The 13925-nt window shown below is 57.9% G+C and overlaps 4 protein-coding genes across 4 annotated transcripts; 3 read left to right on the plus strand and 1 right to left on the minus strand.

Moving 5' to 3' along the window:
* Window positions 1–102: 102 nt before the first annotated feature.
* Window positions 103–1976, plus strand: GCG54_00013008 (Vacuolar protein sorting-associated protein vps5; the record flags this gene model as incomplete). The annotated part of the gene is made up of 4 exons (XM_045412871.1): window positions 103–690; window positions 742–1122; window positions 1170–1772; window positions 1815–1976. 4 exons carry the CDS (start codon window positions 103–105, stop codon window positions 1974–1976), a joined length of 1734 nt encoding a protein of 577 aa, XP_045267529.1.
* Window positions 1977–3337: 1361 nt separating this feature from the next.
* GCG54_00013009 (uncharacterized protein) lies at window positions 3338–4174 on the plus strand (the record flags this gene model as incomplete). The annotated part of the gene is made up of 2 exons (XM_045412872.1): window positions 3338–3422; window positions 3477–4174. 2 exons carry the CDS (start codon window positions 3338–3340, stop codon window positions 4172–4174), a joined length of 783 nt encoding a protein of 260 aa, XP_045267530.1.
* A 2783-nt stretch (window positions 4175–6957) lies between these two features.
* Window positions 6958–9137, plus strand: GCG54_00013010 (Heat shock protein 90-like; the record flags this gene model as incomplete). Its single annotated transcript, XM_045412873.1, has 2 exons — window positions 6958–7242; window positions 7293–9137. Coding segments are annotated over 2 exons (2130 nt in total), but the record flags the coding sequence as incomplete, so codon positions are not given.
* Window positions 9138–9840: 703 nt separating this feature from the next.
* Window positions 9841–11896, minus strand: GCG54_00013011 (uncharacterized protein; the record flags this gene model as incomplete). The annotated part of the gene is made up of 2 exons (XM_045412874.1): window positions 9841–9849; window positions 9935–11896. 2 exons carry the CDS (start codon window positions 11894–11896, stop codon window positions 9841–9843), a joined length of 1971 nt encoding a protein of 656 aa, XP_045267532.1.
* Between the last annotated feature and the right edge of the window lie 2029 nt (window positions 11897–13925).

Below are 13925 nucleotides of genomic sequence, written 5' to 3' on the forward strand. Positions count from 1 at the left end.
ACATCCCGCCCTCTACTCTCCCCCATCCGCCTGCGTGGTCTTGATCTCGTCGACGCCAATCCAATCCACGAGTATCCCGATTACTGCGCAAATACACTTACCATGGATCCTCTTGAAGAGTCGCCCTGGGGCGATTCGCAACCCACCTCCGAGCCCAGCTCCCAAGCGCCCTCCTCCCAGAACGAGCAATCGACGACGACGTCGCAGGCCGAGGCCAAGTCGGACGCTCCCAGCTCGACCTCCGCACCCCGTCCGTCACGCTCCGGTCCCGTCCGCCGTCTAGTCGCCCAGCCCACCCGCCTCGAGGCCGTCGACGATCCTCTCGGCCCCTTGGGTCCTCTCGGCGCTCCCGCCGCGGCCGACAATGGCGCCGACGCGGGCCTGGACGCTCCGCCCGTCCCGCCACAGAAGGAGCAGATGGTGATCCGCACCACGATGCCGCAGCAGCAGGCCAGACGTTCCGGACCGGCCGACCCGCACCGCATCGACGACGACGAGTACGACCGCCCCTCTGGCCCAAGACAGCCGCCGCCGGTGCAGGCCGCGCATCCCAGTCCCGTGCGGACGCATACCCAGCCCAGCGTGAGCGTGGAGCAGGCCAGCAAACCGACCTTCCAGATCACAGTGGGCGACCCGCACAAGGTCGGCGACCTGACCAGCTCGCATATCGTCTACTCGGTGCGGACCAAGGTTAGTCGGGAAGAACGCATGATGGGTCGGACTCGCGCTAATGTGGTGTAGACGTCTTCCAAGGCTTACAAGCAGCCCGAGTTCGAGGTCAAGCGCAGATACCGCGATTTTCTGTGGCTCTACAACACGCTGCACGGAAACAACCCTGGAGTCGTTGTGCCGCCCCCGCCGGAGAAGCAGGCCGTCGGTCGTTTCGAGAGTAACTTTGTCGAGGGACGTCGGGCTGCTCTCGAGAAGATGCTGAACAAGACCGCTGCCCACCCGACACTGCAGCATGACGCGGACCTCAAGCTGTTCCTCGAGAGTGAGTCCTTCAACGTGGATGTCAAGCACAAGGAGCGCAGAGAGCCACTTCCCACCGAGAGCAAGGGCGTTCTTGGAAGTCTGGGCATCAGTGTTGGCAGCAGCAGCAAGTTTGTTGAGCAGGATGATGTAAGTGCAGTGATGTTGTCTGGATGGTGCGCGACTGACGGCTGCAGTGGTTCCACGACCGCAAGGTGTACCTCGACGCACTCGAGAACCAGCTGAAGGCGCTGCTCAAGGCTATGGAGACAATGGTCGGCCAGCGAAAGATGATGGCGGAGGCTGCTGGAGACTTTTCGGCGTCCCTGCACGCCCTCTCCACCGTCGAGCTTTCGCCATCTTTGTCCGGGCCCCTGGACGCGCTGTCAGAGCTCCAGCTGACCATCCGCGACGTCTACGACCGCCAAGCGCAGCAGGATGTCTTGACCTTTGGTATCATCATTGAGGAGTACATCCGTCTCATTGGTTCCGTCAAGCAGGCCTTCGGCCAGAGACAAAAGGCGTTCTACGCGTGGCACTCAGCCGAGTCTGAGATGCAGAAGAAGAAGAACACCCAGGACAAGCTGCTGCGGCAGGGCAAGAGCCAGCAGGACAGGCTGAACCAGGTCAGCGCCGAGGTGGCTGATGCGGAGAGGAAGGTCCACCAGGCTAGGCTCCTGTTTGAGGACATGGGCCGTCTGATGAGGGCGGAGTTAGATCGCTTCGAGAGGGAGAAGGTGGAGGACTTCAAGAGTGGAGTTGAGACGTTCTTGGAGAGCGCGGTCGAGGCACAAAAAGAGGTACGTCACATATCCATACATCACAGGCACACATGCTAACAGCCGCAGTTGATTGAAAAATGGGAGACATTCCTGATGCAGCTGGACGCCGAGGACGACGAGACGGTCTTTTACCGGCCGCCGGTCATCCAGTCCTCGGGCAAGCCGCCCGGCAACACAGCTATTGACAGGGCTCGTGCGACTATCAACGACGACTCCGACTAGAGGGCCGGCGCAGAGTTACGGCGCAAAAAGCTAGCTTACACCATCCTTCCAACGCAGAGCAGCAGTTTCTTCTTCTTATGAGGCATGAGATGGCGTGGGGGGCCGGATGAGTTTGGAACCAAGCGCATGTGTCGAGCCTTTCTTTGGTTGTTTATTGTTGTTGTACATATATGACAGTAGAGACCCCAGTGGTATAGGCTCAGGGCTCTCCGTAATCCCCGACTCGCTGCAGACCCGGGCAGCCTGGGCGCTCTGAATCTCCTCCAACCGTTTTACCATTCCATCCATCATCCATCGTACAAGTTCCGTCATCCATCATCGCCACGTCTATGATGCACCCTTGACCTTTCCAAAGGTCTTTGCTGACTTCAATTTGTTCTGGTCAATGGAAGCGCCATAGTCGCCGATCAAATCACCGAGGTCGTAGGCGTCGTCCTCAGCGGCGGTGGCGGCGTCCTTGTCCTTTGCAGCGGCGGCATCCTTTCCGCTGCCGGCCTTTGCGACGTCACCGCCCTCGGCTTCCTTGGGGCCCTCGGCGAGATCGAAGGCGCGGCCGAAACGCTGACGGAAGGCGGCGAGCTTCCCGGCCTCGTCGACCTCGACGTTCTGGAGGGACTTGTCGGTGGGCTGCCACAGAGCGTGGTTGCGGGAGTCCTTTGCGGAGCGGACGAGCGGGGTGGGCGAGGTGGAGCGCAGGGTGTAGGTCGACCCGTCGGAGAGCTGGATGAGCTGGGTGAAGGTGTAGGGGCGGCGGACGCGGGGGACGAAGGTTGCTGCGCGGGTTTGCGTTGTCGTGAGGGTGGGCGTTGTGGAGTTGTATGGCGCTGGCGAGGTTCGGGAGGCGGTTGATGTGAGGGTTGGGCGGAGGGCGAGAAGGCTTGTTGGCCTCGGGAGGTGGGAAGGGAGTTTTGACATTTTGGGAAGGGCGGGTGCGCGGCGGGCGGGCGCGATTGACCGGTGGTGGTGGTGGTGGTGGATTGAGAGGTCAGATGTGAAGCTTTCGTGATGCTGCGATGCGGTGGTGAGCGTGCTGCCAAAATTTCGGTTCGGGGCCGGGAGGTTCCGTGCACGGTGAGGTGGGTTTGGATGGATGGCGCACCGGGGGGGGGGGGGGTNGGGGGGGGGGGGGATGTTCTTATCGATAAGGATTTTTTCTGGGCTCTTGGGGATGAGGGACCCTTTACATCACAGCTTCTGGGAGCTGCTGCAAGGGCCTAGAGGACGATACAATTACACCGACGAACGGAATTTTAGACGATACAGCGGCGATTGAGGCACCGCGACTTTACAACCGACTGAAAGATTAAGCGAAGCAGAATTTGGTAAAGAAACCACCACAGAGGCATGGTACCTGGCGCGCAATGAGTGTGCTGGGGAATGCGCTGCGCCGGACGGCCCGGGCGAATGTCTGCGGGGAGACGTCGCGGAGGGCTCTTTTCGGAGCGTGTAAGCTTCATTTTGCTTCTCCATGGTGTTTAGCGTGCAATTGACGTCTTGCAGCCCAGATTCCTGTCCCGACGAGACCGCAATGCCCCCTCGGCCGAACACCCACACCGTCCTCCGACCTCCTCCGAGCGATACACACATCACCGCCGCGAGCGTCGTGTACATGGCGCACCGAGCCGCCGACACCGCCGACGAACGAGGTCAACATGAAGGAGGAGCTGCCGGACCAGCTGCGCGGCGTGATGCGCCGGCTGGCGCACTCGGTGGTGGTGTGCACGTCGACGGACCGGGACGGGCGGCCGCGGGGGATGACGATGTCGAGCTTCGTGAGCCTAAGCATGGACCCCGTGCCGCTTGTGAGCTTTAACGTGCGGACGCCGAGCCGGACGCTGGCTGCGATTGAGGATTTAGGCGGCCGGTTTAATGTGCATGTGCTGGCGGAGGGGGAGGCTGGGGCGAGGGTCGCGGAGTGGTTTACGAGGGGGAACTCGGACGGCGAGGTGTTCAAGGAGTTGCCGAGTGGTGTGGAGGTTGAGGAGGAGGATGGGGAGGCGCCGGTGCTTGGGGGCCGAGGGGTGCTGTTTGTGTTGAAGTGTCGGGTGCTGGGGGAGGGGGTGGTGAGGGTGCGGGATCATGTTGTTGTCGTTGGGGAGGTGGAGGGGGTGAGGAAGGGGGGTGGCGAGGGGTTTGGGCTTGTTTATGCGGATCGGAGGTATCGTGTGCTTGGGGATGTTTTGGTGAAGGGGGAGTAGAGGTGATGAGGCACTCTTCAGTATTATGAATCGATTTGTGCGCGGGTGCGAGGTGTAAGATACCAATGCGTAGATGCGGATAGAGTGTATATTAGGGAAAATCGCCCACTTGAACATATTGGGGGCTATGTCTGAGGGAGGCATTTGTATGGCTTTGCGAGGTGATTGTGAACATTTGTTCTCCACATCGCGAAGAAGCCTGGGGTTATAAGCCAGTCGGTCGATCCCGAGGGGGGGTNGTTCTCCACATCGCGAAGAAGCCTGGGGTTATAAGCCAGTCGGTCGATCCCGAGGGGGGGTAAGGTGTGACATAGAGGCCGCGGTTAAGATCCTATGAATAAGCATTTAGATACCAGCATCACCGTCGGCTGTGTTGAGGGACTTTTATGGCCTTTCCAGCATGGAATCACCGTCAGCTATAGTGACGCTCGTTTAGGAGTGTCCCATGTTGAGATCATTCGTTGCAGCTAGGCAACAAACAGAGAGCTAGGTTATTCAAGGAAAGGTGACAAAATGAAGGAACCAAAATACATCGACAACATTAGAGCGGGTATCAGACTCGAGCATTGGGCATGAATGTCATCGTCGAAAGGTCCTTGATATTATTGGAAGACAATTTGACATGCGCTTGACACATAGGCATTGCGATGATTTAGGTGCCTAACCAGGCGGACGGGATAGCCGTTGGCGTTGCGGGAGGCCGGGCCGTTTCATCGGAATTGCGGAGGCGGAGGCGGGGTCACGGGGTGGATGCGATCCGGCATCCGATTAATCGCCCGGTGGTCACGATGCCGGCTGCCGGAGTTTGGTAGTGTTGAAGAAACAACAGAGATCCAGGAGTCGACCTAGCTGCATGCAGATCTACTAGAGGAGCCTAGAAATCGGATGCAGTCGTAGTTGGAGAGAGTTCCTTTCCAATCTCTTGTTTTTGCAGCCTGTTCTAGAAAAATCGACTCAACACGGCGCTTGAGGGCGGATGTGTCTCTGGCGGTTGTGGGAGCTGATTTCTTTTCATCCCTGTAAGAGCGATCATACTAGAGAAATTGAGAACCTCGGTCTGGATCGCTCAGTCTTGTTGACACCGAGTATTCAAGCCTTGCTGGCAACCAAGACAAGGACGAATGGAAGTCGGGAGAAGCCCATAGAAACATGTTTCTGAGCTGGATGGCTGGCTGTGCTTACGCCCTGCGTCCTCACTGCAACTCCCCAGGAATGTGATCAATAGCCCCGGTCAACGCAGGCAAACATGGTCTAATATGTGATCTGAAGGCCCCCCGGACCAAGCTGTCAATGTCGCAACAAGACATGGACCGTGCGACAACCCTGTTGTGCCAATAATTGCAGCTCCGGCATGGGTGTCGATGCGTTGGCACAGGCAGACCGAGTGGCACGGAGATGGACGCCTCACTTTCAGCCTCGCGGGAGGGTGGGACCTAGCGGCCTTCACTTCAGGGGACCTCACGGCCTTGCCCGGGCTGACCAACCCAAGCTGCCTGCCCGGGCGCTGCCCGCACCTCTTAGTCTGCCGCAGGGCAGCCTGCAGGTAGGCACCAGCGCCAGTCCAGGCACCAGAGACGGGATTGGAGACGGTGAGGGTGCGAACTGTGTCTGGCGGCCCACGCCGTCGCATCTCGCTCCAAGGATCTAGAACTACCTGAGATGCTGTGGGCTACGAACAGGACAGAAGATGCCAGCAACATCGAGGCTGTTGAGGCTATTCGCAAGATGTTCAAGGAGGGGTAATGGCGACAGGCAGCACCGTAGATGGAAAAAAGAGGATGACCGCCCGGATGGAATACCCCACTGAGGGGAGGGGGCCACTTTCCAGAGGCAAGAGACGAGGAGGGACACTGCCTGCCTTACCTGGACAGAAGGACTTCGAAGCTCTGAAAGCTGTGTACCTATGCTTGCTTGCTTGTTCTATTGGACGTCTGTGAGGCATTGGCAAAGACAGCTCAAGCCTCAGCTCCCTTGGTGGTAATGGCACAGTGAAAGGCACCGGCAGGCAGACAAACGAACGGCGGACAATGGGGAATGGGCAATCGCAGAAGGCGCCTTTCCCATTCTCTTTTTTTCCATCTGCTGGAAGGGACCACGGCCCATACACCTACGCAGCAGGCAGTGGCCCGGTGGTGCATCTCCATCCAGCCCGCTAAAGGTGGCCCCCAGATCAGCCAATCAAGCCCCCCGCACGGTTGCTGTGGTGGCAGGGCAAGCGAATCAGAGAAGGGTCTGGAAGGCCTGGAGGTGATGGAATCGCATAGAATTTCTGAGCTGGGGGGTGAGCGTCGCTGCTTTGGCCAGGCGGGTTTCTTTTTTAGCCTCCTCCTCTTCCCCAAGTCGCCGCTTCTTCCAATTCTTTTCCTCACATCACACACCTCTCTTCTCTTTTTTCACATTCTTCTCTTACGTCCATCTCGATCAGAGCAGCGAAACACCTGCCGCATCGTAGAAGATTTGTTCATCAAGGTAAGAAGCTGCTTCCTGCTGCTGTTGCTGCTCCTCCTGCTGCCCCTCGTCCCCGGTCCCCCGTCCAAGCATCGAGAAACGCCACCCCTCTTTCACTTTTTGGCCTGCATTTTCTGTCGCAATCGTCGTCAGCCTCGTCGACGAGCTTCACAATTGCATCCCATCTTCCCCAGAATCCTCGTCCGGAGGCGTTGATTGCGTCCGTCTCTCGAATTCGTCTTGACCCCTCTACCCCGCCATTCACCGCCAACCACCCCGGCCGTTTGCAACACCAGCTAACAAACCTCTCCAGAATCACGACTGTTACGCCCTAGATACCCACATCCTCCATCACAATGTCTTCTCCCGAGACTTTCGAGTTTCAGGCTGAGATCTCTCAGCTCCTGTCTCTCATCATCAACACCGTCTACTCAAACAAGGAGATCTTCCTTCGTGAACTTGTCTCCAACGCCTCTGATGCCTTGGACAAGATCCGCTATGAGTCCCTCTCCGACCCCAGCAAGCTCGACTCGGGCAAGGACCTGAGGATCGACATCATCCCCGACAAGGAGAACAAGACCCTCACCATCCGCGATACCGGTATTGGTTTCACCAAGGCCGTAAGTAGACCTGCACTTCCCAATTCACCTTCAGCTGCTGACTCCCACAGGACCTCGTCAACAACCTCGGTACCATTGCCCGCTCCGGCACCAAGCAGTTTATGGAGGCCCTCACCGCCGGTGCCGACATCTCCATGATCGGTCAGTTCGGTGTTGGTTTCTACTCTGCCTACCTCGTCGCCGACAAGGTCACCGTCGTCTCCAAGCACAACGACGACGAGCAGTACATCTGGGAGTCGTCCGCCGGCGGCACCTTCTCCATCACCCCCGACACCGAGGGTGAGGCCCTTGGCCGCGGCACCAAGATCATCCTTCACCTGAAGGACGAGCAGACCGACTACCTCAACGAGTCTAAGATCAAGGAGGTCATCAAGAAGCACTCCGAGTTCATCTCCTACCCCATCTACCTCCACGTCACCAAGGAGACCGAGAAGGAGGTCCCTGATGAGGACGCCACCGAGGAGACCACCGAGGAGGGCGACGAGAAGAAGCCCAAGGTCGAGGAGGTCGACGATGACGAGGAGGAGAAGAAGCCCAAGACCAAGAAGGTCAAGGAGACCTCCATCGAGGAGGAGGAGCTCAACAAGCAGAAGCCCATCTGGACCCGCAACCCCCAGGACATCACCCAGGAGGAGTACGCTTCCTTCTACAAGTCCCTCTCCAACGATTGGGAGGACCACCTTGCCGTCAAGCACTTCTCCGTCGAGGGTCAGCTCGAGTTCCGCGCCATCCTCTTCGTTCCCAAGCGCGCTCCCTTCGACCTGTTCGAGACCAAGAAGACCAAGAACAACATCAAGCTCTACGTCCGCCGCGTCTTCATCACCGACGACGCCACCGACCTCATTCCCGAGTGGCTCGGCTTCGTCAAGGGTGTTGTCGACTCTGAGGACCTTCCCCTCAACCTGTCCCGTGAGACTCTCCAGCAGAACAAGATCATGAAGGTCATCAAGAAGAACATCGTCAAGAAGTCTCTTGAGCTCTTCCAGGAGATCGCCGAGGACAAGGAGCAGTTCGACAAGTTCTACTCTGCCTTCTCCAAGAACCTCAAGCTCGGCATCCACGAGGACTCCCAGAACCGCAACCTCCTCGCCAAGCTTCTCCGCTACAACTCCACCAAGTCTGGCGACGAGCTCACCTCCCTCTCCGACTACGTCACCCGCATGCCCGAGGTCCAGAAGAACATCTACTACATCACTGGCGAGTCCATCAAGGCCGTCACCAAGTCTCCCTTCCTTGACTCCCTCAAGGAGAAGAACTTTGAGGTTCTCTTCCTTGTTGACCCCATTGATGAGTACGCCATGACTCAGCTCAAGGAGTTCGAGGGCAAGAAGCTCGTGGACATCACCAAGGACTTCGAGCTCGAGGAGACCGAGGAGGAGAAGGAGAAGCGCGAGAAGGAGGAGAAGGAGTACGAGGGTCTTGCCAAGGCCCTCAAGAACGTCCTCGGCGACAAGGTCGAGAAGGTCGTTGTCTCCCACAAGCTCGTCGGCGCTCCCTGCGCCATCCGTACCGGCCAGTTCGGTTGGTCCGCCAACATGGAGCGTATCATGAAGGCCCAGGCCCTCCGTGACACCTCCATGTCCTCCTACATGTCTTCCAAGAAGACCTTTGAGATCTCTCCCAAGAGCTCCATCATCCAGGAGCTCAAGACCAAGGTCGAGAACGACGGCGAGAACGACCGCACCGTCAAGTCCATCGTCCAGCTCCTCTTCGAGACCTCCCTGCTTGTCTCTGGCTTCACCATTGACGAGCCCGCCAGCTTCGCCGAGCGCATCCACAAGCTCGTCCAGCTCGGCCTCAACATTGATGAGGAGGAGGAGAAGACCGAGGGTGCTCCCGCCGCCGACGCGCCTGCCGTCGAGACCGGCGACAGCGCCATGGAGGAGGTTGACTAAATGGGTTTGGAATGATACGGATACCAGAGAAAAGTTCATTGGAGTTGGACGGTTTTCGGTTTTTTAAGGTTTCGGAATGTTTCCATAATTCCCCCAGCTTAGAAGCATGGGTGTATTCTAGTTAGCCCGTCATGATCATGAGACAGATGAGGTAGACGCCAGAATTGGAACGGTTAAAACAGTTAATCATGGTCCGATTGTATCTTTTGTGTGTTCCCTCAGAGGCCAGTTGGCGCTGTTGATGGAAGGAAGGCATGAAAATCTCAGCGAGCGCCAGTTCACCAAGCGTTCACAAATCCCAACTCCCGGAGCTTCGATGCCACAATGCTTCCGACGAGCTTTGCAGCACAGCGCTCAACCTGACTCATCGCAGCCTCAATCGCCACAGCCCTAAGATCTACTGGCGATCGAAGGCAAAGCCCCGCGGTTGACCCCGCGTGGACTACCTTGACGAAGCTGACTCCGCAACCGGATTCACGCGAATCATAAGCTGATTGCTGAGCTCTCCCAGCATCCGAAATCGGTTGATCATTTCGGCTAGCCCTTTTGGCTCAGTGGTAGAGCGTCGCACTCGTACGCACATCGTCATGCGAAGGTCCACGGTTCAATCCCGTGAGGGGGCAGTTGCTTTTTGCTTTTTCGTCGCTTTTCGAATGAAGATGGTTACCATCGCGTTCTCTCCATTTTCTTTCGTGATTTTTGCTCATTTCAGCTGTAAATTAGTGTAATAGTGCGTTTCTTCGAAAGAGGCTAATGTTTTCGTCTCAACAGCTTACACGACACTTTTCCCCTCTTACTTTCATCTTCCCACCTTCAACAACTCCGTCCAATTTCCTCCCATTCACAAACACAACCTCGCATCCCAACTCAACCTCGCCTGATGTCCCCTCCGGCGTCCAGACCTCCGCCTCAATCGCATCCCCTCTCGCCTCCACAATGGCCCCGAATTCCCCTCCAGCACCGCCGCCATCACCCCACGCCGCCCTCACACTCTTCAAATCGCCCAGCATAGGCCTAAACACCCACCTCTTCCACCCGACAACCTCCAGCCCGACAGCCTTGAAGCTCAGCGCCTGCGTCGGCCCCGTGGACCAGCTGTGGGAGAGGGAGGTGTATGCCGCGTCGTAGTTGTAGCCGCGGCGCGAGCGGTAGTACAGCGAGCCGTTGGCGGACATGCCCTCGACGAGGGTCTCGCCGCCCGTCATCTGCGGAGCGTCCAGCATGTAACCCCAGGTGCGGCGCATGAGGCGCAGGGCGCGGAGGGGGCGGGCGGCGGCGTAGTGCGCGAGGACCTCGATGCTGGAGATGAAGGGGGAGACTGTGTCGGGCAGTTCGGGGGTGACGGGGCCGATGGGGTTCCAGTTGCGGGTGAGGGCGGCGGAGAGGGCGGCGGCGTGGGACGCAGAGGTGGTCAGGTTGTAGAGCAGGGCGAGGGCGTTGCCGTCCTGCGGGTGGAGGAGGGCGCCGGCTTCGGTCTCGTTGTCGCGGTAGAGTGAGGCGGCGGGGTCCCAGAGGACGGCGTTGTAGGCGGTCTTGAGGCGGAAGGCGGCGGCGGACCAGGCGCGGGAGTCGGCGGGGCGGGAGGTGGCGGCGGCGAGGGAGGCGAGGGAGACGAGGGCGTGGTGGTTGAGGGCGTTGAGGGCGGAGTTGAAGCCGCCGCCGCCGAGACGGGCCCAGTCGTTCGGCTCGACCTGCTCGGCGAGGCTGATGGGGTTGGCGTCGAGGGCGCGGAGGATGTAGGACACGCCGGAGGAGATGCCGGGCCAGTGGGCGTCGACCCAGGAGGCGTTGCTGGTGAAGATTGCGTAGTTGAAGCAGGCGATGAGGGTCCAGGCGTGGTAGGTGTCGCTGCGGGCGCCGCGGCGCCAGGAGCCGGTGGTCGGGCCGGCGAAGGGGAGGGCGCCGGTGGTGGCGTTCTGGTACATGAACATGGTCTCGAGGGCGTAGTAGACGGACTCGAGGCCGACGGCGCCGAGGCCGAGGTAGGCCGTTGTCCCCGCGATGCCGAGGTCGCCGGGCCAGACGGCGCGGTCGCGTTTGGCGCCGTCGAGGAGCATGGGGCCCTCGGCGCCGAGGGTGGCGTTGTAGGCCCAGCCGGGGTTGACCTGGGGCAGGTGGCGGGAGGTGTTGGGGGGCGCGATGTTGGTCTGGGCGGTGAAGACGCCGGCGTACCACGCGCGGGTGAGGAGGTCGTCGTCCGGGGTGTGGAAGTGGCCGTGGTAGGCGGAGGGGTCCGGCTGGGAGGGGGAGTAGGCGAGGTGGCAGATGATGTTGGAGAGGGTGACGGGCGCGAAGGCGTGGATGGTGAGGTACTTGAAGCCGCCGCGGAAGCGCTCCGTGGGCATCTTGTAGGAGGTCTGGGACGCGGCGAGGGAGACGTTGAGGGCCTTGTCGTAGTCCTGGGTCGGGACGGCGCCTGTGTCGTCTGAGATCTCGCGGACGAAGGAGGGGGATTCGGCGAAGGCGAGGGAGAAGTGCGCGGTGGTGCTGTTGGTGACGTTTGTTGATGTGTTTAGGGAGATGAGGCCGCCAACGTAGGGGAACTCGAGGGAGATTTGGGAGTTTGCCGGGAGGGTGAGGATGTAGGATCCATCTTGAGCGGTCGTTACCTCGGCGTCAGAGGTGATGGCGTGGATTTGTTTAGGGGGGACGAGGCGGGTTGACGGAGATTTGATGTAAGACTCCCAGGGCCGTGACGGTGACGGCTCAATGGCCTGGGCGAAGGGGAGAAGGGCCAGCAGCCAGCCGAAGCGTGCCATCGTGAGACCTTGCGAGGCGTGCCATTTTTTGAGATTGGGTATGCGGTTGGTGGTTGCTATTTCTATAGTGTTGTGTGGTTGGGTGTCGTAGTGGGGGTTGGAGATGGACAGAATTTCCCCGCGATTTCTCCAGATTGAGGGGATGTCGGGGTAAATCTGCGCGAGGGGATTGGGGGGCGTCTATCCGCGGGCGGGGTTGAACGGTGAGTATCGTCGTATTTGCGCCGTGGGCTTGATGCAGGCTGTATGCGTGTATGCTGCCAAGGTTTGTCGTCACATTTGCGATCGAAGTGCGGTGAGTAGCATTGGGGTCGATTGTGTCTGCAGGCCAGATTGATGTCAGCGTGCAGGTGTTGTGGGTGGTCAGGTGAGTGGTGAGCAACGTCGATGGAGTGTTAATGAGACTGAGATCTCGCGTTGCGTTGAGGCACGATGGCGGACTTGGTGAAGACTGCTAGGCTTCAATGGCTGCTGCGTCCATATCGGCATTATGCACCCGACTGATTGCATTCGTATTGAGCTACGACTGGGCAACTCCAACAGCCCGTCTGCGTGCCGGACTCATTTAGTCGATGTCCAGGCTGGAATGCTTCAAAGTCTCATCGTCCAATATTCGAAGACATGTCCTTGATACAATGCTGAGCTTGAGCAACTGATGAAATACGGCTGGTTTGTCACAAATTTTGCTCAAAGTCTGTATTTAGAGGATCTGAACTTCTGGATTGTTCGAACTCGTCAAGCCTTACTTAGTATCAAACCATATTAGGTATAAAGTGACACTGAAGCCACGTCGGACATTGCTTGCCTTCTCACAAATATCTCCTTTTGAAGGGCTGTGCCCGGACATAGATCTAAGTCTTCAAAGAACACTGCATCAACCCAGCAGTGCAAGGATCTAATAGGCTGCAAACCGTCCATGGCCTCGTCTTCGTCCACATAAAACTCACGAACAGACAGACACAGAGGGCGATAGGAAGTCGATGTTGATACACCGAACGTGATGATCTCGGCTTCGTAGCTGCGTTTTATGTAGCCTCATACTCTTCCAGTTGAGATTGTTTCCGGACGAAAAAAGATGATATTCAATAATCTATTGTGAGGGAGCCATTCCCGGTTTGGACTCGACCTTTTTAAGAAACTTGGGCGAGAAGAGGACTCTCTCCATCGCCATCCAGGGCAGCGCATTACTCCATGACTGACCGATGTCTAGTTACCAAGGCCCCATTTCTCCTTAGAAGCTCCCGGCCCAACTTCTATGCAAAATGGCAACGTACGTCCTATCCTCAAAACATGCAAATCTTGGTATTCTTCGTCCACCAGGATTGTCAACCAACTTCCACACCGGGCTGAAGAAGTATACAGCCTTGACTACCTAAACAATGTCATGCGGATGACGGGCATGGACATGTACAAAAACACGAAGCTCGATGCTAGCTTTCGTCCCTGCTACTGGTTGATTCGGCCGTAATATACAGGAACCAAAGACAAAGAAAACTTTCAAAACACCACGGGGCGCCGATGTGTAGCCAAGTACTCATACCGTCTTAGCTCTTCTGAAGCCGGCGGTATGGGAATAACCCTCATTTTTGTGTGATTAAGCTCATGCGGAATGTCCATATTTATGGGATTCCGTACAGCAGCTACGGGCCGCTATTTATTGGGCACTTTCTCCATCCTTTGCACTTGAAAGCCCACGGTAACGCCCGTCAATCAAGCCTTAGGTGGCGACCGAGAGCTGCGAACTTCGAAGGAGGTGACTTCTGGATAGAACAACAGCATAGCAGGGCAGCGATGGGCACCGTATTGGTCGTGTATTTGAAGCACGTCGATACGAGGGACTATACCAAAGCCGGGAGAAGAGGGATGTTGAAGGGGTTTAGGCGCTTCTCGAAACAATCTCAACGCCTCGAACGTGACAAGAAACACAATTTCAGAGACATGACACCCCGGACCAAGATGGATCATTTGAAGCGATTCTGCGGAGTTGACTCTTAGCCATGGTACCGAGTTGTACAGTACACGAGGTCTT

This window comes from Colletotrichum gloeosporioides, assembly GCF_011800055.1.
Source record: "Colletotrichum gloeosporioides strain Lc1 chromosome Unknown consensus_21, whole genome shotgun sequence".
In the NCBI taxonomy this organism is placed as follows: domain Eukaryota; kingdom Fungi; phylum Ascomycota; class Sordariomycetes; order Glomerellales; family Glomerellaceae; genus Colletotrichum; species Colletotrichum gloeosporioides.